The 22,641-nt window shown below is 57.1% G+C and overlaps 3 protein-coding genes across 21 annotated transcripts in view; 1 reads left to right on the top strand and 2 right to left on the bottom strand.

The window, feature by feature from the left end:
• HES3 (hes family bHLH transcription factor 3) overlaps window positions 1–1,383 on the bottom strand; it is a 10,263-nt gene extending 8,880 nt beyond the window's left edge. The window contains exon 1 of the mRNA XM_059135163.1: window positions 941–1,383. The gene's annotated coding sequence lies outside the window, so the exon portion shown is untranslated. The remainder of the gene's footprint in view (window positions 1–940) is intronic.
• Window positions 293–9,384, top strand: ICMT (isoprenylcysteine carboxyl methyltransferase). Its single transcript, XM_059135158.1, has 5 exons — window positions 293–580; window positions 1,379–1,467; window positions 2,356–2,525; window positions 3,298–3,515; window positions 5,989–9,384. Exons 1-5 carry the CDS (start codon window positions 386–388, stop codon window positions 6,169–6,171), a joined length of 855 nt encoding a protein of 284 aa, XP_058991141.1. The 5' UTR covers window positions 293–385; the 3' UTR covers window positions 6,172–9,384.
• RNF207 (ring finger protein 207) lies at window positions 9,275–22,641 on the bottom strand. Of its 19 annotated transcripts, XM_059135146.1 has the most exons (18): window positions 21,473–22,613; window positions 20,692–20,824; window positions 19,438–19,582; window positions 19,244–19,325; window positions 19,094–19,169; window positions 18,887–19,012; window positions 18,460–18,506; window positions 18,141–18,213; window positions 17,984–18,052; window positions 17,303–17,371; window positions 17,122–17,219; window positions 16,332–16,518; window positions 16,002–16,187; window positions 15,635–15,686; window positions 15,209–15,326; window positions 11,411–11,491; window positions 10,585–10,695; window positions 9,275–9,879 (listed from the first exon to the last, which is right to left on the bottom strand). In XM_059135146.1, the coding sequence occupies exons 1-18, from the start codon at window positions 21,661–21,663 to the stop codon at window positions 9,789–9,791; spliced, it is 1,935 nt and encodes a 644-aa protein (XP_058991129.1). In that variant the 5' UTR covers window positions 21,664–22,613; the 3' UTR covers window positions 9,275–9,788. The 19 variants fall into 19 exon arrangements, 12 of the variants coding, with proteins under 12 accessions (XP_058991129.1, XP_058991122.1, XP_058991121.1 ...); XM_059135139.1 differs by having other exon boundaries at window positions 17,984–18,020; window positions 18,460–18,501; window positions 19,244–19,582; window positions 21,473–22,637; XM_059135138.1 differs by having other exon boundaries at window positions 18,887–19,169; window positions 21,473–22,619.

Here is a 22,641-nt window from a genome sequence, read left to right as displayed (position 1 = left end):
TGAGTTTGGGGCTCCTTTCTGGCAGACGCAGGCGGCCACATCTCGGCCCGGGACCCGGGTGCCCCGCGGCCCCGCCCGCCGTTCGCCCCTTGTACTGGGTCGGGGGATCCCGGGGGGGCGGGGGGAGGAGGGAGGGAGAGGGCTCGGGGAACTGGCGGGGCGGGGCCACGGACGGGGCGGGGCCGTGGGCGGGGCGCTCCCGCAAAAGCTTGGGGACCGGGCCCGCGGAGCGGTAGTATCGCGAGAGCTCGCGGGAGGCGCGCGGCTCCCAGCAGCCGCACTTCCCCGTCGGCGTCGGCGGCGTAGTGCGCAGGCGCGGCGGGCGGGTTTCCCCGGGCTACAGCCGGCGCCGTCGCCGTCGCCCGCTCGTCGGCCGCCCGGCGCCATGGCGGGCTGCGCGGCGCGGGCTCCGCCGGGCTCCGAGGCGCGCCTCAGCCTCGCCACTTTCCTGCTGGGCGCCTCGGTGCTCGCGCTGCCGCTGCTGACGCGCGCCGGCCTGCAGGGCCGCACCGGGCTGGCGCTCTACGTGGCCGGGCTCAACGCGCTGCTGCTGCTGCTCTACCGGCCGCCGCGGTACCAGGTGCGGGCCGGGCGGAGGCGGGCCGGGGCCGGGCCGGGGTGAGGGCGGGAGCCCGGCGGGTTGGGCACGGCGCGCGGGCTCGGTCCGGTCCGGTCCGGTCCGGTCGGGGTCGGGGTCGGGAGCTGGGCCTGCGGGGGACGGGCCCGCTTCCCCTGGGCGTGCTCTTCGTCGGCGAGTTGAGGCGGCGGGAGGGACGCAGCCTCGCCAGGCTCGGGGCTCCAGGGGCGCGGGCCCCGCGTCTCGGCCGGAGTGGGTGGGAAATCGCAGTTGGCGCTGCTCGGCAGCCGCGGCAGAGGCGCGTGGGGTGCGGAGGGAGCGCGCCCGCGGCTCTTTGACGTGATTGAAGGTGCGGAGACTTACCTGCCCCCGAGGGTCGGGTCAGGGGCGCCCGCAGAGGCTCGGAGCCGCGCCTCGCTGCGTGGTCTCGGGAGAATCCTGCGGGTAATCGGGGTTCCTGCGGTTTTCCCGCGGCTCTGGGCGGCGGCAGCTGGGATCCTAGCGACGGCAGCCGCAACCGGGAGGCTCCTGCCCTGGGCGCTTCGGGCGGCTGCTCCTCACAGCCGCGCCCAGAGGTGGGTCTCTGGTGACCCCCGTCGGGTGTGCGAGGAAGCCCGAGGGCCCGAGAGGCCGCACGGCCGGACCGCGGCGGCCGCGGCGTTTGGGCCCAGCGCTCGCAGCTTCACGTGTGGTCGCTGAGCACGGCGGCCGCCCCGGCTTGCCGGGGTCTGCCTATCCCCAGAAGTGGGATGTGCGCTCCGGGAGCACCAGGTGACTGAGCTGCTTTTGCGTCGCTTTCAGATAGCCATCCGAGCTTGTTTCCTTGGCTTCGTGTTCGGCTGCGGCGTGTTGCTAAGTTTCAGCCATTCTTCTTGGAATCACTTTGGCTGGTAAGAAGTACTTGGGGGACTAATGGTTTTGAGGCGAGGGTGGGAGGATCGGGCGGCCCGAGGTGGTGTTTCCTCATCCCCCTGTCTCATCGCTGAGTGGCGGGAGGCTGTTGAGGATTCTGTCAGGCCTCTGCCTCCCACCTAGACTCCTAGGTCTTGGACCCCGAGAGCTTGTGCCCACGGCTTGCTTCTGTTGCAGGCAGAAACGGGTCTGCCTGGCGCCGTGCCGGCAGGTGCCCGCATCGGTAATATCAGGAGCCCTTCCCAGCAGAGGGTACAGGTCCTCGGTGACAGGAAGGGGCAAGGCTCAGGCTCTTCTTCACGGGCCTTTTCCATCTCTGATTTCTATTAGGTCACATCTAGTGCCTCCCCCACGGCCAGTGTAGGATTGTCCCCTCCACTAGGATTTCAGGCCCTTGAGCCTTCTAGTCCCTGACCTGGATATGAACCAGTGGCTTCAAGGTAAAAAGCTTTATCTCCTGCTGTCAGTACTCGGAGCCATCTAATCCGTCTTTGCTGGACTGACTTGTTTTGTTGAACTTTTGTAGTCAACATACGTCACTGCTTTGTTTTTGTTATGCCCCTCCTTCGTATTTTACGGGGTGTGGAGTACCGTTTTTAACAGACTGACGGGCCCATAATGCCTTCCCTACCTGTGTTCGTTTGGTCTTTTACATCCCACACGTAGTCCTTTTAAAACCTCACCTTCTGCAAGCCTGAGCAGGCCTGTTCCGTGGGGTGCCTGCTGTCCACTCTCACAGAGGTAGCAACGGGGTCTTCTCGTAGAAGCCAGGGACAGTTCTGCAGACCCAGATTCGTACTTTGAGTTAGGGCCGACTTGATTCCCTTGCCCCAGCTTACCTCTCTTGTCTTTTTGTTTTTAAACAGGTATATGTGCTCCTTGTCGCTGTTCCATTTTTCGGAGTACTTAGTCACAGCAGTCAATAACCCCAAAAGCCTGTCCCTGGATTCCTTTCTCCTGAATCACAGTCTGGAGTACACAGTAGCTGCTCTTTCTTCTTGGATAGAGTTCACACTAGAAAATATCTTTTGGCCAGGTCAGTGTGTCCTGCTTTCTCTTCCAGAAGGGAGAAGGGTGGTTTTGTGCAGGCCTGAGGGCAGTGACTTGGGTTTACCTCTCAGGTATAATCTCCCGGAGTGATTTTCCCCAGATCTCAGTCCTCACTAAGCTCCTTATAGAGGACAAGCAGAGCCTGTGAATTCCACTGCTGGATTTTGAATGGAGGACGGCTTGACCGTTTGCCCGAAGCCTGCCGTAACATGCCACACTACCTAACGTACCAACCCGTGGTAGCTGTCATTCTGACTTGACAGTCAGAGACTTGCATCTGTTCATTTTTTGTGACTTAAGACTTTTCTTGTGAAGATTTTATTAACAAAAAGCTATACATCTGAAACCTGCTCTCAAATTGAACTTTCCGCAGCCAGTTAAGTAAATTGTATGTGGTTCCCAGGATTCAGTAAAGAGCCAGGGCGGGAGACATTAGATGCTTCTCTGCTTCCCTTAGCTCTCCTTGTCCCCAGGGAAGCAGTGGGACATGTGGCAGAGGAACATGGATGGGGAATCCATCAGGTCTTTGCCAAGATGCTCTGGTGGGTTGTTGGCACTTTAAACAGATGAACAGCACAACTTAGGGGCATGTGTTTTGCTTATAAGTAAGTCTTAATGTGATGACAAATGCGAATTGCCCACTAGCATGTTTCCTAATGTTGCTAGCCTTGGAAAAATAGGTTAATTTTAAGCATCCACAGGGTGAGCACCGCCGTCCGGTGTCTTCACTTCCTGTTTCTCCCATGTCTCTCCTCCAGAACTGAAGCAGGTCACCTGGCTCAGTGCCATGGGGCTGCTGATGGTGGTCTTTGGAGAATGTCTGAGGAAAGCGGCGATGTTCACAGCTGGCTCCAATTTCAACCACGTGGTGCAGAATGAGAAATCAGAAACCCACACTCTGGTGACAAGTGGAGTGTACGCTTGGTTCCGGCACCCTTCCTATGTTGGGTGGTTTTACTGGAGTATTGGAACCCAGGTATAGTATCAGAATTGACAGTGGCTGCCTTTAATTTCTTTTACTTTTTTAAAATTGACATAACTCACATACCATAAAATTCACCATTTCAAAGTGTCCAATTCAGTGGATTTCAGTGGATTTATTAGATTGTTGGTCTCCTTTAAATAGGTGCATCTGCCCCTTGTCGTGTTTTGAGTGAGAACGAAATAAAATGCAAAAGAACTGATGTAGTCCTTAACATTTTTTTACTATATACCTAAAATCTGGGTGTCCTAAACTTGTAAGCTCCTGACGATTCTAGGTGCTATACCCATTCCCTGCTTCTTTAACTTAGATCTGGAGCACTCCAGTTCGGTGAGGACAGAGATGGGGCTTTGGGGAAAGAGAGCCTTCTGCTGTTCCAGTGGATTCTGATTTCATTAGAAGCTGCTGTTGATGAGGCCAAGGTCTGGATTAGACTTAATGTGAGCTACAGAGGTTTATTCTGTCTAAGGTTGCAGACCAAGCCTTGTTTCCTGCCCGTTGCCTCTTAAATATGTTCTCTTGGTCCTAGAAATACTTGGCCAGAGAATGTGACCAGAGCTTCAGAACTCCTCACCTCTTTAGGAAAATCCAGTCTGGGGCCCCCAAGCATTCCACTGGCAATGCATGGTCTGTTGGGGACTCTCTGGTGACCCCCAATGGTGTAGAAGGGGCAGGGCAGTGCACACAGGACTTATTTTAATACTTGCATTTCTGAAACCTAACACTGCATCAGCAGTCGTATTCCCTGAGAACAAGCTGACGGTAGTTGAATCCGTCATCTGCCAGAAATGCCGCCTACATAGGGAAGTGCTCTAGGAATGAAGTTTGCCCCCCTCTGTGACCATAGATCTTTTCACACTGTCACCCAGTACACACACGTGTATAAAAGTGGAACAGGCCTTTCCCAGGATAGTACTTACTAAGTATAAAATACACTGTTTCTTGTCTTATTTGTAGTTCTATTTATGATGCAATGAATGGGCTTCAGGGCTCAGGAACAGGTTGAGGCCTGCAGTTGGGAAACCCCACCACAGGGTGTGGTGGCTGTGAGGGCACAGGCTCCAGGCTCGCCAACAGGGCCAGTCCTGGCTTCCACGTCGGTCGCTTAGCCTGCCTGCCCTCACACATTGAGCACAGCAGTGCCACCTCAGGGGGTTGCTGTGAGGGCTACTTGGTTGGAAAGAGCTTCGCTGGGGCTTGAAATACAGCTAAGTACCCCATAAGCAGTGATGGGAATAAGAAGTTGAGGGCATGTACCTGGCTTTCTGGGTGGAAGTTGCCCCCTTGGGGAGCACATGTGTCCGTGGGGGTCTGTCAGAGTGGGCAGGGGTGGGGTGGTAGGTTTCCCACACAGCACAGAAGTTCCTGAGAGCGGGGAGATGTTCTTGGCCTGGAGGGGTTGTTTGGCAGTGTCTCAGTGGGGAAAGATGTTCTCAAAGTGGGAAAAGCACATGAGTAAGGAGGTGACAGGCAGTTGAAGTGGGTACAGCCCAGGGGAAGGGGGCTGGAGGAAATGACTAAGGCACAGCTTTTCTTGGTTTGGGCAAGGGAGTGGTTTGAAGACTGGTGATTTCACAATAGCACTGTATGTGGTATAGGGTTAGGGCGAGGGGGCGAGGAGGAGGGGCGAGGTAGCTGTGAGGGGGGGGTGTGTGTGTGAGCATGGACCGGGAAGGGGCAGGCTGGGAGCTCCACAGGAACTCACACCTGGGGTGGGGTCGGGAGCTGCTGCCCCCTGCCCTGAGGACTGAAATCTGAAAAGTTGGCCTTGTATTTTTTAATTATTTTTATTTTTTTTAAACTTTATTAATTTGTCAGAGAGCACAGGAGTGAGCACAGCAGGGGGAGCACAGGCGGGGGCGGGGGGTAAGCAGACTCCCCGCTGAGCAGGGAGCTGATGTGGGACTCAGTCCCAGGACCCTGGGATCATGACCTGAGCCCAAGGCAGACGCTTAATCTACTGAGCCACCCAGGCATCCCATGAAAAGGTGGTCTTTTAATTTTTAGATCTCTCTCATATAAGAGGAACCACCAAGGGGTGCCTGGTGGCTCAGTGGGTTAAAGCCTCTGCCTTTGGCTCGGGTCATGATCCTGGGGTCCCAGGATCGAGCTCCACATCAGGCTCTCTGCTCTGGAGGGAGCTTGCTTCCTCCTCTCTCTGCCTATTTGTGATCTGTGTCTGTCAAATAAATAAAAACAAAATGTTTAAAAAAAAAAAAAAAAAAGAGGAACCACCAAAAAGTGTCTAGAAAAAAACTACAGTGCTCAGTGTTTGTTTAGCTCTAATGTGAAAGGAGTTACGTAAGGTTTCAGTGAACGGCCTCAGGTCTCAAAGACCCTAGTAGTATTCTGAGAGTCTCTTGGGCTGTTGGCAGGAAGTCCTGGGTGGATATTCAGGAGAAACAGGTGCTGCTGAAGTGCTTGGTGTCAGGACACTGACCCTGATCACCTTCGTGTCCTCCGCCAGGTGATGCTGTGTAATCCCATCTGTGGCATTGGCTACGCTCTGACAGTGTGGCGATTCTTCCGAGATCGAACAGAAGAAGAGGAGATCTCGTTAATTCACTTTTTTGGAGAGGAGTACCTGGAGTATAAGAAGCGGGTGCCCACAGGGCTGCCTTTTATAAAAGGGGTCAAGGTCGAGCTATAACACAGCTGGAACGGGCCAGGCCGGACCCAGAGGCCTCACACTGCACATGGCCTGGGCCATGGCTGTCCCCCTGTCAGCCGCTCTGCAGAATGGATTTTCTGAACCATTTTATATGTCACCAATTACTCTTCTGGAATATCACTCGAGACCAGTGGTCAGAAGGCCTTAGGACCAAAGGACCCACACCCTAGAGCAATCTGTTCTTGGGCTGAATCAAGGTAGGACACAGATTGAAGATGGACAAGGAGCAAATAACAGCAATATTCGACATTGACCCCCTAGAAGGGCCCTGGTGACAGCCCAGGCCGCGCAGCATCCCCCACGAGGCATTTAGTGTGACGAGGACCCCTTGGGAGTGGGGGGCTCGCTCATCCCTGAGTGAGGCTTCTTTGGCAGGAAGGGGTATGTGGGCAGCAGTGCTTAGTGTTAGAAATACATTCAGAATCCTTAACCGAACAACACAGACGGCACAGCCCTGACCTCCTTATTCCTGTGCTTAGTGCATGAGCATCTATACAGTTTTAAAGATAATTCTTTATAAGGCACTTTGGCTCTTAATATATTTAATCGTATTTACATATCTATTTTTTATAAATAGCGGTATAAATTTCAAGGGGGCTTAGTGTTTCAAGCCCCAACTTTTATTTGGCAGAAAGGCAGCATGGACACCTCCGGACGCTTTGGCTGAGTGGCTTTGTGTTAACAAGGGCACCCCAAGCCGGGGAGACTGTGGGCCCCTGTGGCTTTCCCCGGGGTCCTGGCTCCTGCTCTTTTCCCAAGAGGGGGCTGTTATCAGTGACAGGCGTGTTGGAAGATGTGACATTTTTCCTTTATCCAAGAAATGCTAACTGAACCCCGGCTCTGTGTAAGGCCTTGTTAACCATTGGGAAGTATTACTCTCCGTTTATTTGGGGTTTTAGTCTTACTGCATCACCGCTTATATTTTTGTGTTTCCATTGAAATCTCTTAACTATTGATTTCTATATTCTGTTCTCAAAATTCCACCAACTCTAATGCCATGACAGACTGTTCGAGCATATATAACTATACAATTCAAGCAAGTCAGCTCACAAAAGTCTTAAATAGAACGAATGATCCCAACTGAGAATTAGTATTTTTGTTTTTCAAGTTTGGGGAGAGTGGTTGGCTTTAACTGCATCAGCTTTAAGACCCTGGTTTAATTCTGGACAAGAGAGGGCCTTGGTCTCAGCACGAAATCCTTCCTGCAGTTGGCAGTAGCCGCTACCGAGAGCCGAGAGCTGCCCGGTGGCCACGCCATGCCCGGCGGCTTCAAGGAGCCACTTAACCTTTCTGTGCCTAGACTCCCCATCTGTAGAATGGGGTCGATACCACCTACCTCATAGGGGTGTTGTGAAAACTTAGAAGAACAACGTCAGACGTTTCTGATCCTTAGATAGGAGAGATGGCTTAAATGGAATCTGCACTGCACGAGATGGCGCAGAGGCGGACCCGGTCGGCCGCACCAGACGCTGGAGCTGTGTGTTCAGAAGAGCGTGTTACCAACTCAGAAGTAGTACTGACTTCTAGATTCCATGGCCTAATTAATTTTTTCGTTATTATATATACCAAAGAGGTTTACGGGTTTGTTGATTCCTGGGATGCCACTCTCCTGGTGTGAGTGGACCCTGCCATCAGCCCTCGAGAGGGCCTTGCAGCCAGGCCGGCCGAGGCCGCTGCTGGAGCTCTCAGCAGCCAGTCCCTCTGGTACGAACACTCCCCAGTGGGACATCAACATGCTCTTACTCTGGGAACTTGAGTCGAATCCATTCTGGCTTGCTCTCCAGACCACGCTTAGTAAAGTCTACGCCACTCCTCGGGACTGCAGACTGGAGGAGGGTGTGTCTGGGGCGTCGGGAGCCATCCCGACCTTCTTGAGGGAACGTTCTGTGCTGCATCTAACAGGATTGGACCCAGCATTCATTCCCCCCAGGTGCGGGGCGGGGGGGGGGGGGCACTGTGAAGTTGTGTTTAATAGATGGAGAACAGCTCCTGACAGCCCCTAGTGACAGAAAGTGATCTCAGCTTTGTCCACCTGCTGGAGTTCGCGAAGCCCACCTTGCTGCCAGGCCCTTGAGCTCAGGAGGCAGGCCTGGTGTTTCTGCAGTGAGATGCTGCTGTTACACCGCCTGGGCTTTAAGAGCAGTCCCGTGGGCGGGAGTAGGGAGACACCCCTCCACCCCAACCTGTACACCCAGGGTAGAAGTCAGCAGTTACTTGGGGGAGAGAAGATGAGCTACTTAGGGGAAGACTTGGCAGGTGATTGACTTTCATCTAGTACTGACATTCTCAGATTATTTTTAACTTTATAAATTTAGCAGTGACATTGTACCCGGCAGAGAATCAGGTTAATGAAGTACAGGCTTTTTGGGTATTCCCTAAAGCTTTTTGGGTAAAGGCCACGTCACCAGTTCCCTCAAATTAAGAAACTGTCAAGAGATGACTGACTTTTTCCATTGTGGGTTTTAAAGTGGAGATTCTTAAATGGAGAAAAGGCAGTGCATGGAACAAAGCTACTCTGAAGGAGCGTGAAATGAAACCGTCTCTGAGGATTTGCAGGCTGGGGCCGAGAATAGCAGCTTACAGGAGAGGAAGTGAGTAGCACGAGCCCGGCTGAAAGCGAAAGGCGGCATACCCCACTGGCCGTCATCTGTAGGAACTGCTTCTTAAGCCTAGAGACTAAACTTTATTAATCCCTTGCATTTATTTAACACTCTGAATAATTGACATGATAGGGAAATACTCCTAAAGCGTACTCGTGTTACTAGCTTAGGCTCAGGAGGGTCGGCCGTAGCCCAGGCTCACTCTGGCCGCAGTCCCTCCGTCACAGGCACAGTAAACCACTGTCCCTTCTCTGCACTTTCTTACTGCCTTAGATAGTTGTGATCTCCCACCGCCACCTTGCTTCCGTAGTGGCTTGATGAGGCTGGTGGGGGAGGCTTGCGCTCTGTGCCCTGCTGTGAGAGCTCGCTGCCTTGCCCTGGGCCTGGAGCGCCAGCCATCGGGGCGGTGGTCCCAAGCGCTTGCTCTAGAGGAAGCCGTCCCGTAGCTAGGAGAGTAATTTAATGGAGTAATTATTCTACTCTTTTTACATGCAGAAATGTTTATTTAAATATTTTAAATTGGATTTTCTTTCACAGATACTGAATATTCTTTCCAATTCTTAAATAAAACTGTACTTGATTTCACTATGAACCGTAGCGTGGTTGTGTGGGATGTCATCATGTCACCTCTAAGAAATGTCCAGGACCTGCTGCATGAAACCAGATGTGATTTGCCCACTCAGTTCAGTTCTGAATTCTGATCTCTATAGCCAGTCCATTAAGACAAGTTCCTCCTGCCCTGTAGGCCCCGGGGGGTTTGTGAGGCTGTGGAAGGAGCATGTCTGTGCCCCAGAACAGCAGGGGCAGAGGCGCTGGACACGGACGCGATGCTGTCAGGTACTGACGTGCTGGTCTCCCTGGCACATGGAAGCCATTTGCTGCTGGAAACCATTGAACAATTGGATATCTGCTTAAAATGTGACTGGACATTTTTATCTCCCAAATGAAATTTTAGGTCATCCAGATTGATTTTCCTCCTTAAGCATTGGTGAAATTTCATCTCAGAGAAAGGGCACCACGCAGGAGTGGAAACCACTGGAGAAAAGTCACTTCAGGGTCATCCTTTACACAGGAGAGTGACCATCGTCTGGAAAAGCAGGAAAAAGCACAGAAGTTGTGACTGCCTCCTGCCACACATACCGCCAGCCGCGTCTTGCTCCGTGAGCTCAGTCCTTGTGTGAAAGGAGAAAACCGGAGCCACGGTTTTTGAGCCTGTGCCCGGGCACAGCTTACTGGTGGGGGGCTGTGGCTCAGGGACAATGAATTTGTTTGAGGCAGGGCAGGTGCTGCCCTGTGCCAGAGTCCCACGATTTCAAGTTCGGGGTGGTGCACGCTGGGCCCACAGACACCTGGGAGGGGCCCGAGGAGCGAGGGGCTTCTCCACGTGGCCCGGGATGCCATCCCCAGTCCCCAACCTCCTGAAGAGGACCAGGGCTTCGTGCAGTGCAGACACCGGGAAGAGTGAAGCTTAAGTTAAGGCCAAAGAATCTGAAATGAGGGCCTGTCAGAGTTTTTGGGGTTTTCTGCTGTTCTGTGATGACTTTGTTTCATGAAGGGAACAGCCTTTTCTCAAATATCCCAGTCTTGATGTGTGGGCTGTGAAACCACCCCTCCGGGCCGGTCCCATTTGCTAAGTCGGACGCTCCCTCCACAGGGGGACGTCACCCCCATCCTTCTGTCTGGGTCTGGGGGCGTCTTTCCTCTTCAGCAGAGGCTCTTCTGTGGGGCTGCTCAGAGTCCGGCCGCTCCCTCTAGGTTCTGATGTTTTCTCTCTCTTCTCTGTGACACTCACCGGGTCATTCCTAAAGGGACACTTGATGTGAGTTCTACTGGCCACCCCCAAGCCAGCACTAACATCCACGGGGGCCGAGGCTTTCGGAATGGGAAGACTTTTGGGGACCACCTGTGGGTAAACCAGAACCAGATCGTCCCCTGAAAGAGTCTCACGGTTACTGAGTTTTAGTTGCCTGAACAAGTGCGGTTCAGGCCTTCTCAGAGCCTTGTGGGGACAACAGGTTCAAATGGACGCTCCGCTGGAGCATCTGGGCTACACCTGGCGGCAGCAAGGTTGAGACCCGTGTCCGGTCTGCAGAGCGGCAGACTGCTCTGTGCCGGCGAGCTCGGCCCGCTCGGATTTTTTTTTACCCTGTTCTCTGCCCCACCCATGGCGAGCTCACTTAAGGGAGAGCAGAATACTGGAAGACCAGCCTGGGCCCGTCCCGTGTCTTCCAGCACATTCTTTTTCTGCGGCAGGTATTTCGGCAGACACCATCTCCAGTGAACAGTGATGCTCTCACGTGGAGTCACTTTTTCTCATTTCAGAGACTCTAAGGCGCTTGGTGTGCGTGCGTGCGGGCCGGTCTGCAGGGCACGCAGCCCTGGGCGGAGGGAGTGCCGCAGGCCGCAGCCACAGCCACTTAGAATTCTAGAACGCAGGCCACATCCGCCCTCTGAACTCCCCCGCCCCGAGTGTTACGAACAGACCCTGCTGAGCTCGGGGAGCTGGTCAGCAGCAGTCTGGGCCAGATGGGAAAGAAAACCCGGGGCCTGTCTCTGTGCCCCACGTTTGTCTCTGAGATTGAATCGCTCGCCACTTGGGCTAGAGAGCCCTGCCTTACCTGGCCTGTGTCTCTCCACTGGCGCCGTCATCGTGCGTGTTTTGTGGGGGCTCCGACTGTGGGTCCGCTGGTGCCTGAAGCCTGAGGGAGAGAAACAGCTCCCAGCAGGCTTGAAGGCAGCCTGTCTGCAGCTCTCTAGACAACCCAACTGAGCGAGACACTCATGGGCCTGCCTAGGGTTTTGGTCCTCAGATACTGACTAGGGCTGGGGCTGTTCTCGGGACAGCTGCGTTGTGGTCAGGAGACATGCGGAGGTTGGGAAGAAGGCGCCGCGGGGCCAGGCAGCAGGGACCCGTGTGGAGAGGTTCTCGGACAGTCTGAAGTAAGAGCGGTCCAGGCAGAGGATGGGAAGGGGGAACTCGTCTGACTTGTCTGGGGAACTGAAAGGCCATTGTGACTGGAGTGTGGTGAGGGGCTAGTCTGGTTGGAGGGGGACAAGGAGGGTCCCAAAAGGGCTGTCAGGCCCAGAGTGATGGGAACTCTAGGCTTTAAGACCGCTGGCTATGGAACACCCTAGAGGGGCCGGAGATGGTCAGTGACGGTGGCTTGGCCTGGGGCAGCCATGGGGACAGCTATGGCCTGAGACAGTCATGTCAGCAGGACTCAGGGTTGTTGGAAATGAGGTGAGGAAAAGAAAGGAAAGGAATCAGAAGGCCCCTGGCCTTCTCACTGGGGCATCTGGATGCTGTGGTGTCACTCACTGTTGGGGGGACGGTTATGGAGTCCTGTCACTGGGGGAGCTGAGGCACCTGTGATGTGTCCAAGTGGAGATCCCCAGGAAGGGGCCGTTGGAGAGGGGTCTGCAGCTCAGAAGGGCTTGTGCTGGGGAGGGCTTGAAGGTCGTCTGTGTCACAGTGGGATTTTAAAGTTGGGACTGGGTGAAGCCACTTAAGCATAGGGTGTGGGATGGGGAGAGGCCGTAGGACTGGGCCGTGGGGAAAGCTGACGCTTGGGCACCGCGCAGAGGTGGCAGAGTGGCCAGACAGCCTAAGAAGGGACAGCCTGAGCGGCAGGAGGGAAACAGGTGTGGGCTGCCTCGGAAGAAAGAGAGGAGTGTGGTGAGGACGGCCGTGAGCACTACTGAGAGACCGAGGGCTGCAGCCAGAGGCCCCTGAGGACAACCGGCCCCAGGAGCGGGCTCGGGGCGGGTGGGGCTGCCCGCAGTGCAAGGGGAGGAAGCAGAGGCGGCAGCACCAGACACCTGGAAAATGGGGCCCTGGAAAGGGATGGAGGCAACCTCCTTCCTCCCTTCGAACCTCCAGGAGCCAGGCTCTAGCCTGAGCTGCTTGCGCTTTGCCAAAACGGATCACAGGCGCCATTTCCCCCACAAAGCCAGGCAGCCAGTAGCACATTACTTGAAGCCATTTTCGCACTGAAGCAGAGCACCCAGAAGGAAATGTGCACCATTGATAAGAACGAGGCTGGTACGTGTGCGTAGCCTGAATAAGTTGGGTAGGCAGGACCCAGAACGTCACCTCCACCCAGAGGCCCCCAGGGATCATCAGCATCTCAACTGCTGATGCAGGTGTGTCTGGTTCGGAGGTTTTATAAATGGAATTGTGCAGTGTGTGGAGTGAACGGCTTTGAATGCCCGCTGAGGAGACGCTGCAGCCCATCCTGGGTAGACCCGGACGCCACCAGGACTGTGCAGAGCTGTGCCGAGTCTGACGTCCCCGAGTCAGGAGGCTCACTTGTGGCTTGGGTGAACATACAGTTGCACACACTTTAATTTTCCTTCTTCCTCAAAGTTGCTAAAACTCTAGTAAAGGGGCCAAAACAATAGGGGAAGAAACTTCTCCAGGTCGAGAACAGAAAAGAATAACACCCAGATTTTTGAAGCTGGAGGGCATGCGGTCAGGGGTTAACAACCTCAGCAGATGGGAGACACCCGAGCGCGCCCCCTTGCCTCTGCAACAGAGAGGACAGCGCAGAAGCAGGGAGTGGGGTGACAGTCAAGGTCCTTAGTGCGGAGCAGCTGCCCCTCCCACAGCCCACCAAAGGGCCAGTCTCGGAGGGTACCACACAGGTGAGAACTGTGTGCCTGCAAATGCTTAACAGGACAGCCTCCAGGGAAGAGACTACGGAAAACACAGAGAAAAGCCCTGCCTGGCCTGACCCCAAGCTCTGAAGCGCCATCCACATGCTCCGATTACCCGGTCCGCCCCTGCCCACCAGCTCCTACTATGAGCACGTGCTCAGAGACGACTGGAGAGAAGCCTTTAACACGGAAGATGAAAGCCTAAACCAACATGTGGGGGAAACAGATTTAAGGAAGAAAGAAACAGTAAACACTATCAGCCTCAGAGGGTTAAGACACATCTGAGAAACAACAGAAGGCTGCAAAAAAGACAAGTCTAGGGTACAAAGCAGGAGCTCTTGGAATTGGAAAACAATGAAGTTTTTAAAAGTGCTCGTGGAAATTTTCTTCAAAAGTGAAGAACTCAGTACAAGAGTTGGGAGAAAAAGGACATGTCACGGAAGGCACAGCAGAGACACAAAGAGAAGAAAAGCCAGAGAAAGCAAATCAGAGGGCCAGCCTGGAAGAGCCGATATCCAGTAATAGAAATTCCAGAAAGAGAAAACGTGAAATCAACTCACTGGTTCAAAAAGATGTGTGTCAAAACTGAAGGAGGTGAACTTCCAGACTGCAAAGACCGGGTTCTTTCTGATGGACGGAAGTAGACCCTCACCAGTGGGAAGTTTCAGAACCCTGGGACCAGAGAAAATTCCACAAGCTTCTAAAGAGAATAAATATTCTTGTCACAAGGATTAAGAATCAGAATGCCATCAAACTTCTCAAAGACAGCCTTGGAAGTTAGAAAATAATACAGTGATGCTGTCAAAGGAGAATAATTTTCAATCTAGAATTTCTTTTTTTTTTTCAAAGATTTTATTTATTTGACAGAGATGAGAAGCAGGCAGAGACAGAGAGGGAAGCAGGCTCCCTGCTGAGCAGAGAGCTCAAAGTGGGGCTCGAGCCCAGAACTCTGAGAATATGACCTGAGCCGAAGGCAGAGCCTTAACCCACTGAGCCACCCAGGCGCCCCCCAGTCTAGAATTTCAATCTGAATTCTATACCCAGCAAAACTATCAGTCAAGAGTGAAGGCAGAATAAAGACATTTCAGACTGGTGCTCTCCAAATTATAGACCTCCTGTGCACACTTGCTCAAAGGACTATGGTGGGGAGGGGTAGACTCCACCAAACCACAAAAGAGGAAACATGGGATACAGGAAACAGATAGAAGACAGGGGTGAGGCGAATGAAGTTCCCAAGAAGGTGGTAGGGGACGAGGTCAGGCTGACTGACCGTTGTGCTCCAGACGTGTAGGGCAACCAACCCACCCTGGGGCCAGGTGACTCAAGAAACAGGCATACTGAGGACCTGCCACCAACATCCCTCTGCCATTGTAACACCTTTTGATGCCCAAGTGCAGTGCTGAGAGCCCAGCCTTGTCCAGATGTGGCTTAAACATGTAGTCAGAACGTTCTGCTCTCTCCTCCGTGTCCTGCTGCTGGGATCTGCTGAGGGCCCTCATTACACCCTCAAGAAGTATCTTTTGCTTTGATCTATTCCTGAGGGCTAGAGGGAGCGATTTTGTGCCTCGAAGCAGAAACTCAAAAGCAGCCCACTCATTCTGTGCTTTTGGAGATGTTCAGAACATGGTCTGCCCAGACGCCCAGTGAACCTTCATATCCTGACCCACCGACTTCCCGAAAAGAGCTTTTCTGAATGTGTGGCACCTTTCCCACACACATCCTTGTGTCTTGGCTGTCCTGTGAACACCCCTTGGTCTCACCTGGGCTCCAGCCGCTCTTTCACCTTGGCAATGGAGCGGATGTAGGGCGTGATCTGCTTGGTGATGGTGGTCAGGTAGGCATTCTCCTGCTTCAGCTGGAGAAGGTCATGGAGCTGGGCTGTGGGAGCCAAGGCCAGAGCACTGGGTCTTGTTGTCTTCAGGTTCTCACTGTCAAGCCTCATACCGTCTAAGTATCCTAACCACTTCAGCGCTTGCCTCTTTAATTAAAGGGCAACGTAAGACTTGTGAAGGCATTCTGCTTCCTGAAGCCTGACCTGGGGCATTAGCAATTGTGGGGCAAAGTCGAGGGCTACGGGGAAGAGCATGGGAGTTTGTATCTGGTTAGTAGGTAGCTGATTTCCTGCGCCTGCCAGCACGTGGGTTAGCTCCAGGAAAGGGGTGCACCCAGCAGCAGTGGCCTGTGACCTTCGTAAATCTCCTGCTCGTTAGCCACCCGCTGGTAGGATTCCTCCCAAATCTGAAAGAGAAAGTGAGTTGGATGTTGCCCTTGGCCATGAGCTTTAATTTCCACTGGTGGCATTTCTGTCCTCTAGCTACTCAGGGCCTTAGGGCACCCCCAGCTAGTTCATGTGATTCTAGGCAGCAAAGACCCCAGTTCCAGAGCCGGCCACACGAGGGCCTCATGATGGGCCAGACTAAGGTCCTCCTTTTCTCCCCTTCCGGAGAGCCTGTGTTCAAGCTTGGGGTAGCCTGTGTTCAAGCTGACCGGCGGGGCTGCAGGGAAGTCAGGTGCGGGGCTGGAGGGCGGGAGGGGGCGGGCACAGTCCGCTACCTCCTGGAAGACTGCTCTCATCCCCTGCAGGGAAGCGTACTCGGAGGCAATCTGCGCGTCCACCTGCAGGGACTTGTGCAGGAGGTCTCCCATGATCTCCGCCTTGATGAGCGAGTGGTGCTTGGTGAGGTCCCGGTGCAGCTCTTGGACCTGGTCCTTCAGGTTCTGAATCTCTGCCTGCAGGCGCTGTGCAGGGAGACCCAGTGAACACCTGCCTGGCTGTGCTCCCCGCGGGGGCCCTCGAGGCCAGGACCAGATCTGGCCACTGCACTTTGGTGAGAGGGAGCGGTGGGGCCTTTCCCAGCCCGCAGATCCCTGGTCCCCGCTCACCCGGTAGGAGTCCTCATAGTGGCGGCAGTGCTCTGAGAACGGCGTGTCCTCCCCCTCCGTCAGCAGCACCTTGGTGCTGATGGACCGGTGCGGCGTGGGCTTTCGGACCAGAGACCCCAACATCCTTCCCGCTGGGGAAGGGCAGCTGGGCCCCATCAGCACCTTGGGGCCTGAGCCTGCTGCTAGCCTGGGAGAGAGCCAGTGTGAATGCAGATGGGAGGGGGCAGTGAGAGAGTCTTCCCCTTCTCCAGGCTCTGAGCCTCTCCCCCTGGACCGCACGCCAGAACCACCCAGGGGCTCTGAAATAGCCCCAGGAAGCCCCCCGGGCCAGTACTAGGACATCAGCATATGGTATTTTAAAAACTCCCCAGGGAAGTGTCTGTGTACAGACAAGAGTCCATCAGGACGCGTCAGGGCTGGTCCAGGGTTAACTTTGTTCACTCACACGTGGGACTTTGGACATTTGGCCTGATGCCCAGTGTCCCCTGGGTTCCTGGGGTCCCTAGCACATACGTCCAGCTCGGGCATTTCCCCTAAGTCCTCCTGTGTTGCTGGCTCTCCAGGCTAAGACCTGGAAGTCAGGCCTTTAGCTCAAGCTGCCCCTTCCTTTCAGTCCCTGTGTGTCGCGTCCTGGGTGGTGGCGGCTGCCGTGGCAGCTGGGGACAGCCCCGGGGCCTCCCCATCCTCCCCTAACCAGGTTTCGGCATCTGGGGAGGGCGGCAAGCCGCCAGACCCCACTGCAATGGGTACTTCGGCCGCCCCCCCACCCCATCCGCACCCCGCTGCTCACGTGCTGGTGCCGGCCCCAGCACCTGTTGCCATCCGTGGGCCCAGCAGCAGCAGCGGCTCCAGGCAGCGCGCAAACTCCGCGTGGTGGTCGCTAGTGATCTGGGCGGCAGGAGTGGGTGGTGAGGCGGCCTTTGTACCTGCTGGTCCCCCCAGCCCAGCCCAGCCCACTCCGCCCCGTGCACCTTGCTGTCCTGCGCTGGCCGGAGGTGCTGGGGACGGGTGACGATGGCCTGCAGCCTCTCCATCAGCTCCTGCAGCAGGACAGGGGTGCTCAGGCCCGGGGAGGGGTGGGAGGTGAGGAGTGGGAAGGCAGGGCTGTCTTTGGCATTTGACCTGCTGTGCGTTGGGGGCTCCAGGCCCTCCCTGGGACTGCCCCAGAACCCCCACACCACCCCAGCCCCCAAATCCACAGGAAAGTTGGGGGTGACTGGACTCCAGTAGACACACTACACTTTGGGGCAGTGGAGGCTCATGCTCCCTTCCAGGCTTCACTGTCCTTATATTTTAAAGATGTTATTTATTTATTTATTTGACAGAGTAATCACAAGTAGGCAGAGAGGCAGGCAGAGAGAGAGGAGGAAGCAGGCTCCCCGCTGAGCAGAGAGCCGATGCGGGGCTCCATCCCTGAGCCAAAGGCAGAGGCTTTAACCCACTGAGCCACCCAGTGCCCCTTCACTGTCCTTTTAAAAGAGACTCAGCTAAATGGTTCACTGATGATGGCATGGGGAGGGGAAGGTAAGCCCAGGAGAGCCCTGGTGCAGCTGCCCAGGGGCAGGCTGCCACGCCCCGAGGTGGCAGTCTGGTGTGCAGAGTGGGCCGCTGGCGGGGAGGGGAGAGCTCTCTCGGGAGCTGGGGGGACTCACGTAGCCCAGGTCCAGGAACTCAGCCTTACTGGCCAAGCTGAGGAAGGAAGAGCAGATGACCAGGTGAACCTGCGGGAGGGACCCTACTCAGGACCTGGCCAGGGGAGGGAGGCCTCTGGCCTGGGGTGCCCAGCCCTGAACCCCCAGCTCCCCTCACCTGCAGGGTGGGCAACAGAGTGGCCAGGTGGGAGAGCTGCTCCTTGAAGGCTTTGTCCTTCTCTTCGTATTGGCTGGGGGAGGGACAGGCAGCCCATTCTTGGTGGGGAGTGCTGCTCGCCCCCACCTAGTGGGGACCTCAGAAGCCGGAAGCCGCATCTCCCCACCACCTTTGTGCACCCTTCCCTGTCAGCACTTCCTGCACCCGGGGGCACCCTGCCCTCCTCACCCAGAGGTCCTGCTCCCAGGGTGGGGCCAGGTCTACCCAGTCCAAGCAGTGAGACCAAGAGGCAGGGAGCGGAGACCCTGCCATCACTCACCTCTGCACAGCCTGCAGCAACAGCGCTTTCTTCTCCGCCAGTCTGTCCTGGGAGGGACAGCAGCTTCTGACTCGGCCTGCTCAGCTGGCCACCTCCTGGCACTCACCCACGCCCGGCCCCAGACGCGCAGCTGGAGCGGCGGGCTGCATCTCCCCAGCCTCCTAGCCCTTCCTTCCTGCATCAGGCCGCCTGAGAGCCCCGGGGGACCTCCTGGGGGACACCTTCCCTCCCCAACCCTCCCCCCAGCACCAGCCTGGGACTGGATCTCTCCTGACCACATGACTAAGGAACTTCTGGAAGCCGCTCCTTGCTTGCCACCCCACTACACCGCAAACTCCCTGGTAGCGGAAGGTGGGGTGCTGTGGGCATGGGGTCACGGCTGGTGAGGCTGCGCAGCACGGGCCCACGGGACCCCAGCACCCCTCACCTGCATGCTGCCGAAGAGGGCATGGATGGCAGCCTCCTCCTCCGCGGCGCTGCGCCGCACCTCCTCCACCATGGCCTGCAGCAGTTCGATGGCCTCCCGGGTGGCCGTCTGCAGGGCCTTCACGGCCTGGGAACAGGGCGGCCTCAGCCCAGCGGGGGGCGCCCATCCCCCGCCCTCGGTGCCGGTGCCGGGCCCTCCCGCGCTCACCAGCACCGCCTGCTCCAGCCGCTCGCAGCCCTGCATGTAGGCTGACTCGAGGTCCACGCAGTGCGCTCGGCTCTCCCTGCGGGGAGCGGGCTCGTGAGCCCCGCTCCAGGCCGCCCTTCAGCCCCCTCACCTCCTGTTCCCTCTACCCACCCCTGCATGTCCCGGAAGCAGCGGATGCACAGCAGCGACTTCTTGTCGGTGGAGAACATGATGTAGGGCTCGGCGTGCAGCGCTGCGGCGGGAGCAGCGGTGAGGGCTCCGGGCAGGCCTGCCCCCGTCCGGCTCCGGCCATCCCGGCCACCGGCCCCCGACACACGGGCCCCTGCCCGGTGCGCCGCACTCACTGCACTTCTGGAGCACGTCGCGGCTGCGCTCGCCCAGAGCCACGATGTCGTGGTGCGCGAACATGCGTGCCCGGTGCGTTTCGTCGCGGCAGCGCGCGCACAGCGGCTGCCCACACGTGTTGCAGAAGTATGTGGTCTCTGCATCCTAAGGAGGGAGGATCAGCGCAGCCTCAGCCCGCCCACCCGCTGGGGAGCCTGAGCCCGCACCTGTCACTGAGCAAGTCAGTCTCTGCGTGGGGGAGGCAGGTGGCTCCGGGCATCCTTTTTGTGGGATCCTGACGCTCTAACACACCTAGTTCATGGATGAGAACAGAACCTGAAGTGGGGTGGGGCACGGCAGAAACGTGTTACCTACAGCAAAATTTCCAGCTTGAGCCCTCCCTGGTGCCCTCAATAGTAGCCAAATGGCAGTGCCCACCCTGGCCATCTGGAGTCACAAGGTGGCCTGAAGAAGGAAGGGAATGAGAGCCTATTGGTTCCCCTGCCCTGGGCCAGAGCCAGGGCTGAGAGTCCAGGTCCCAGGCTGCAGCTGTGGCTTTGACCCCAGCAATGGCTATGAAAGCACAGAACCCCAAATCCTTACTTTAGCATCCAAGGCCATTATCTCCCCTGCTCTCCCTACCTCCAGCTCCTAATCTCCTGCTGGTCATCTCTCTGTGATGGAACTCACCTGTCCCAGCACTTGCCTAGCACACCCCGAGCTTTTGCTCCTGCAGGGCTGTCCTCCTAGGACTTGGGGTACCCTCCCCCCAACATGCAGCTTTCACAGGTCAAGAGTCCCATGTGCCTTTCACAGCCCAGCCTGAAGCCTACCTCTGCTCCTTGGTCTTTCATAGCCTGGGGTTGGGGGGGACAGGAATACCCCTCCCACAGCATGTTGTCCTCACTTCCCCTTGGGCAGTAGGTAGCTTCGGACAGCTCCCCAGGGAGCAGTGGGCCCTTAAGGGCAGACCCAAGCCTGGGCACCCGACAGCCCTTCCTGGAGGTCACAACTCCACCTTAGTTGGGGACCAGTGAGCTCTCCCCACATCAAATGACTTTAACCTCCGCCACTATCTGCTAGTGCTTCAAGTCACTTACTCTGGACCTGTCTCCCCACCTGTAAAAGGGGGGCCCACATTTGGGGTTCAGGGTGTCTTAGATTTTGGAGAATCCAAATGGATAATGGTCTAAGGACATGTTGGGTGCACACTGGGAGCTCAGGACCGTCAGACCTGGCACCCTCCGTCCCAGCCCGCCCCCAGCTCTCCCTGCCTGCTTGTTGCACTCCAGGTCACAGTTGGCACAATGCACGGCCTCCGAGCCATCCCCCGAGCTGTCCACCAGGAACTGCAGCAGCCGATCCACCGGAGGGAGCCCGCTGGGGCCCTTCACCACCGTCTGGTGTCTGTGGAGAAGCTGCAGCCACGATCCAAATGCCCCTTCCCCTTCCTAGCAGCTCCCTACCTCCATTCCTGCCCCCCACATTCCAGGCTGGAACTAAAAATAGGACTTGGCATCTGCGATAAATCTCTCTCCCAGTGCTCACTCTGACCCTGTCCCTCCTCCTGCCTCCTCCTGGGTGAATCCTGGGGGTCTCTGGGGTTGGTGCAGCCTGGGGTGTCAAGGGTGGAAACCTCCCCCTCATCAGGGACGCCACTTGCAACTCGGGGCAACATAACCTGCTTCTGTTGGCGTAAGACTCAATTGATCTCCAAAGTCGATTTCTGGGAATGTTATGACCGCTGCGCTGAGATGAACTGCGCAGCAGCACTGTGCAGCGACATGACCTATGTTCTAGGCTCACTCTTGCCTCTAGACTTTCTATGGAAGGCCTCCGGCGGTCCCTCCCAGCCTCATTAACCTGCTCTGTAAAATTGGCGGGAGCCTACGCACTGCAGTGCGGAGAGGTGCGGGCTGGGAGCAGCGCAGAGCCGGGGCCTAGCCTTCCCTACACCTAGTTCCCCTCCCACAAGGAGCCGATCCTCCTCCCCCGGCGGTGGCCCGGGTGTGTGTGTGGGGGGGGGGGGTGCTGTTAGGGCTTCCAGGCACTCACTGGCACAGCGGGCAGGCGAGGCGGCCATCCGTGGCGCGACCGCGCAGGCAGCCGGTGCAAAAGTCGTGGAAGCAGTCCAACAGGCAGGGTCGCTCGAACTGTGCGTGGCACAGCGGGCACACCAGCGGGTGGCCGCTCGCCGCGTCCAGCGCACCCAGGCCCTCCAGGGGCGTGAAGATAGCTCCCGACATCTTCTGGGAGAGCTCCGGAAGGCGGCGGGACGTGTCCGGTGCGGGGACCCGGCCGCGGACCCCGCGCCAGTCCCCGCCAGCCCCCGCGTCCCCCTCGGCCTCCGCGCGGCTCCTTCCTCTCTACCAGACCCGGACCCGACGGGGCGTCCAGCGGTCGTGGAGCGCTGGGGTTGGGAGCGCTGGGAGCAGGGGGAACCGGCTGGAGGCGTGCGGAGGGGTCCTGTGCGCGGTCGCCTCTTCTCCCGCACTCCGTTGGCGGCCCTGGAAGGTCAGGCCGCAGTGCGTCCTACCCAAGGTCTAGCCTCCCCTGCTTCCACTTTACCCACCTCGCCTCACTCCCACCCCAGGAATTCCCCTCCCGGTGTCCTCTGGGTGACCTGCAGGCGACACCCCTTACTCGCTGGGCCGCAGCATTACTCGGGCGCGGGTCTCCCGTCCACCCTTCCCAGGCCGGTCCCTGCACCGCGACGACGGGCTCCGGCTGCAGCCACTCCGCGCGTCGCCCCGAGGGCAGAGGCGGGAACACCGAGGCTGGAAAGGACCGCGTGGGGCGAGGGTCCGAGGCTGACTGGCTCCCGCCCGGGGTGACCGAGCCCGGAGCCTGGAGCCGCAGGAGCACTGCGCAGGGCGCGGCCCGAGGACCCTGACTCTGGCGGCCCCCTGGCTAGCTCCGCTCTCTCCCTGCGCGCTGGGGCGGGAACGCCGGGTCTGCGGGTCCCCATTTCTTCCACGGCCGGTTGGGGGCGCCAGAGAGCAGCGGCCGCCTCTCGGCAGACAGCCGGGTGCTGGAGAGAGCGCGCGGGGAGGGGGCTGCAATCCCAGGCCTGTCTCTGGCGGGTTGGGGTCTCAGAGCGGCCAAATCACCGACCTTTCAGAGCCTCAGAGCTCGGGTGACACAGGGCCGGCCTCTCGGTGATGCCCGCGAGTTTAATGACGTGAAATGCGCCTGCTGGGCTTCCAAATAATTAGGGTCCCCAC

This window comes from Mustela lutreola, chromosome 10 (genome assembly GCF_030435805.1).
Source record: "Mustela lutreola isolate mMusLut2 chromosome 10, mMusLut2.pri, whole genome shotgun sequence".
Lineage (NCBI taxonomy): Eukaryota > Metazoa > Chordata > Mammalia > Carnivora > Mustelidae > Mustela > Mustela lutreola.
This window is presented reverse-complemented; position numbering and strand designations above follow the sequence as displayed.

Bases quoted from the DNA above. Each gene is read 5' to 3' on its own strand.
- RNF207 (XM_059135136.1), bottom strand. From the start codon at position 21,663: ATGTCGGGAGCTATCTTCACGCCCCTGGAGGGCCTGGGTGCGCTGGAC. The intron at 18,214-18,459 runs GTGAGTGATGGC...TCCCTCCCCCAG, and splicing joins TTGCTGCAGGCTGTGCAGAG to CCAATACGAAGAGAAGGACA. The intron at 16,519-17,121 runs GTGAGCAGCGGG...GCTCTCTCCCAG, and splicing joins GCTGGGGCCGGCACCAGCAC to GCTAGCAGCAGGCTCAGGCC.
- ICMT (XM_059135158.1), top strand. From the start codon at position 386: ATGGCGGGCTGCGCGGCGCGGGCTCCGCCGGGCTCCGAGGCGCGCCTC. The intron at 581-1,378 runs GTGCGGGCCGGG...CGTCGCTTTCAG, and splicing joins ACCGGCCGCCGCGGTACCAG to ATAGCCATCCGAGCTTGTTT. The intron at 2,526-3,297 runs GTCAGTGTGTCC...TCTCTCCTCCAG, and splicing joins AGAAAATATCTTTTGGCCAG to AACTGAAGCAGGTCACCTGG.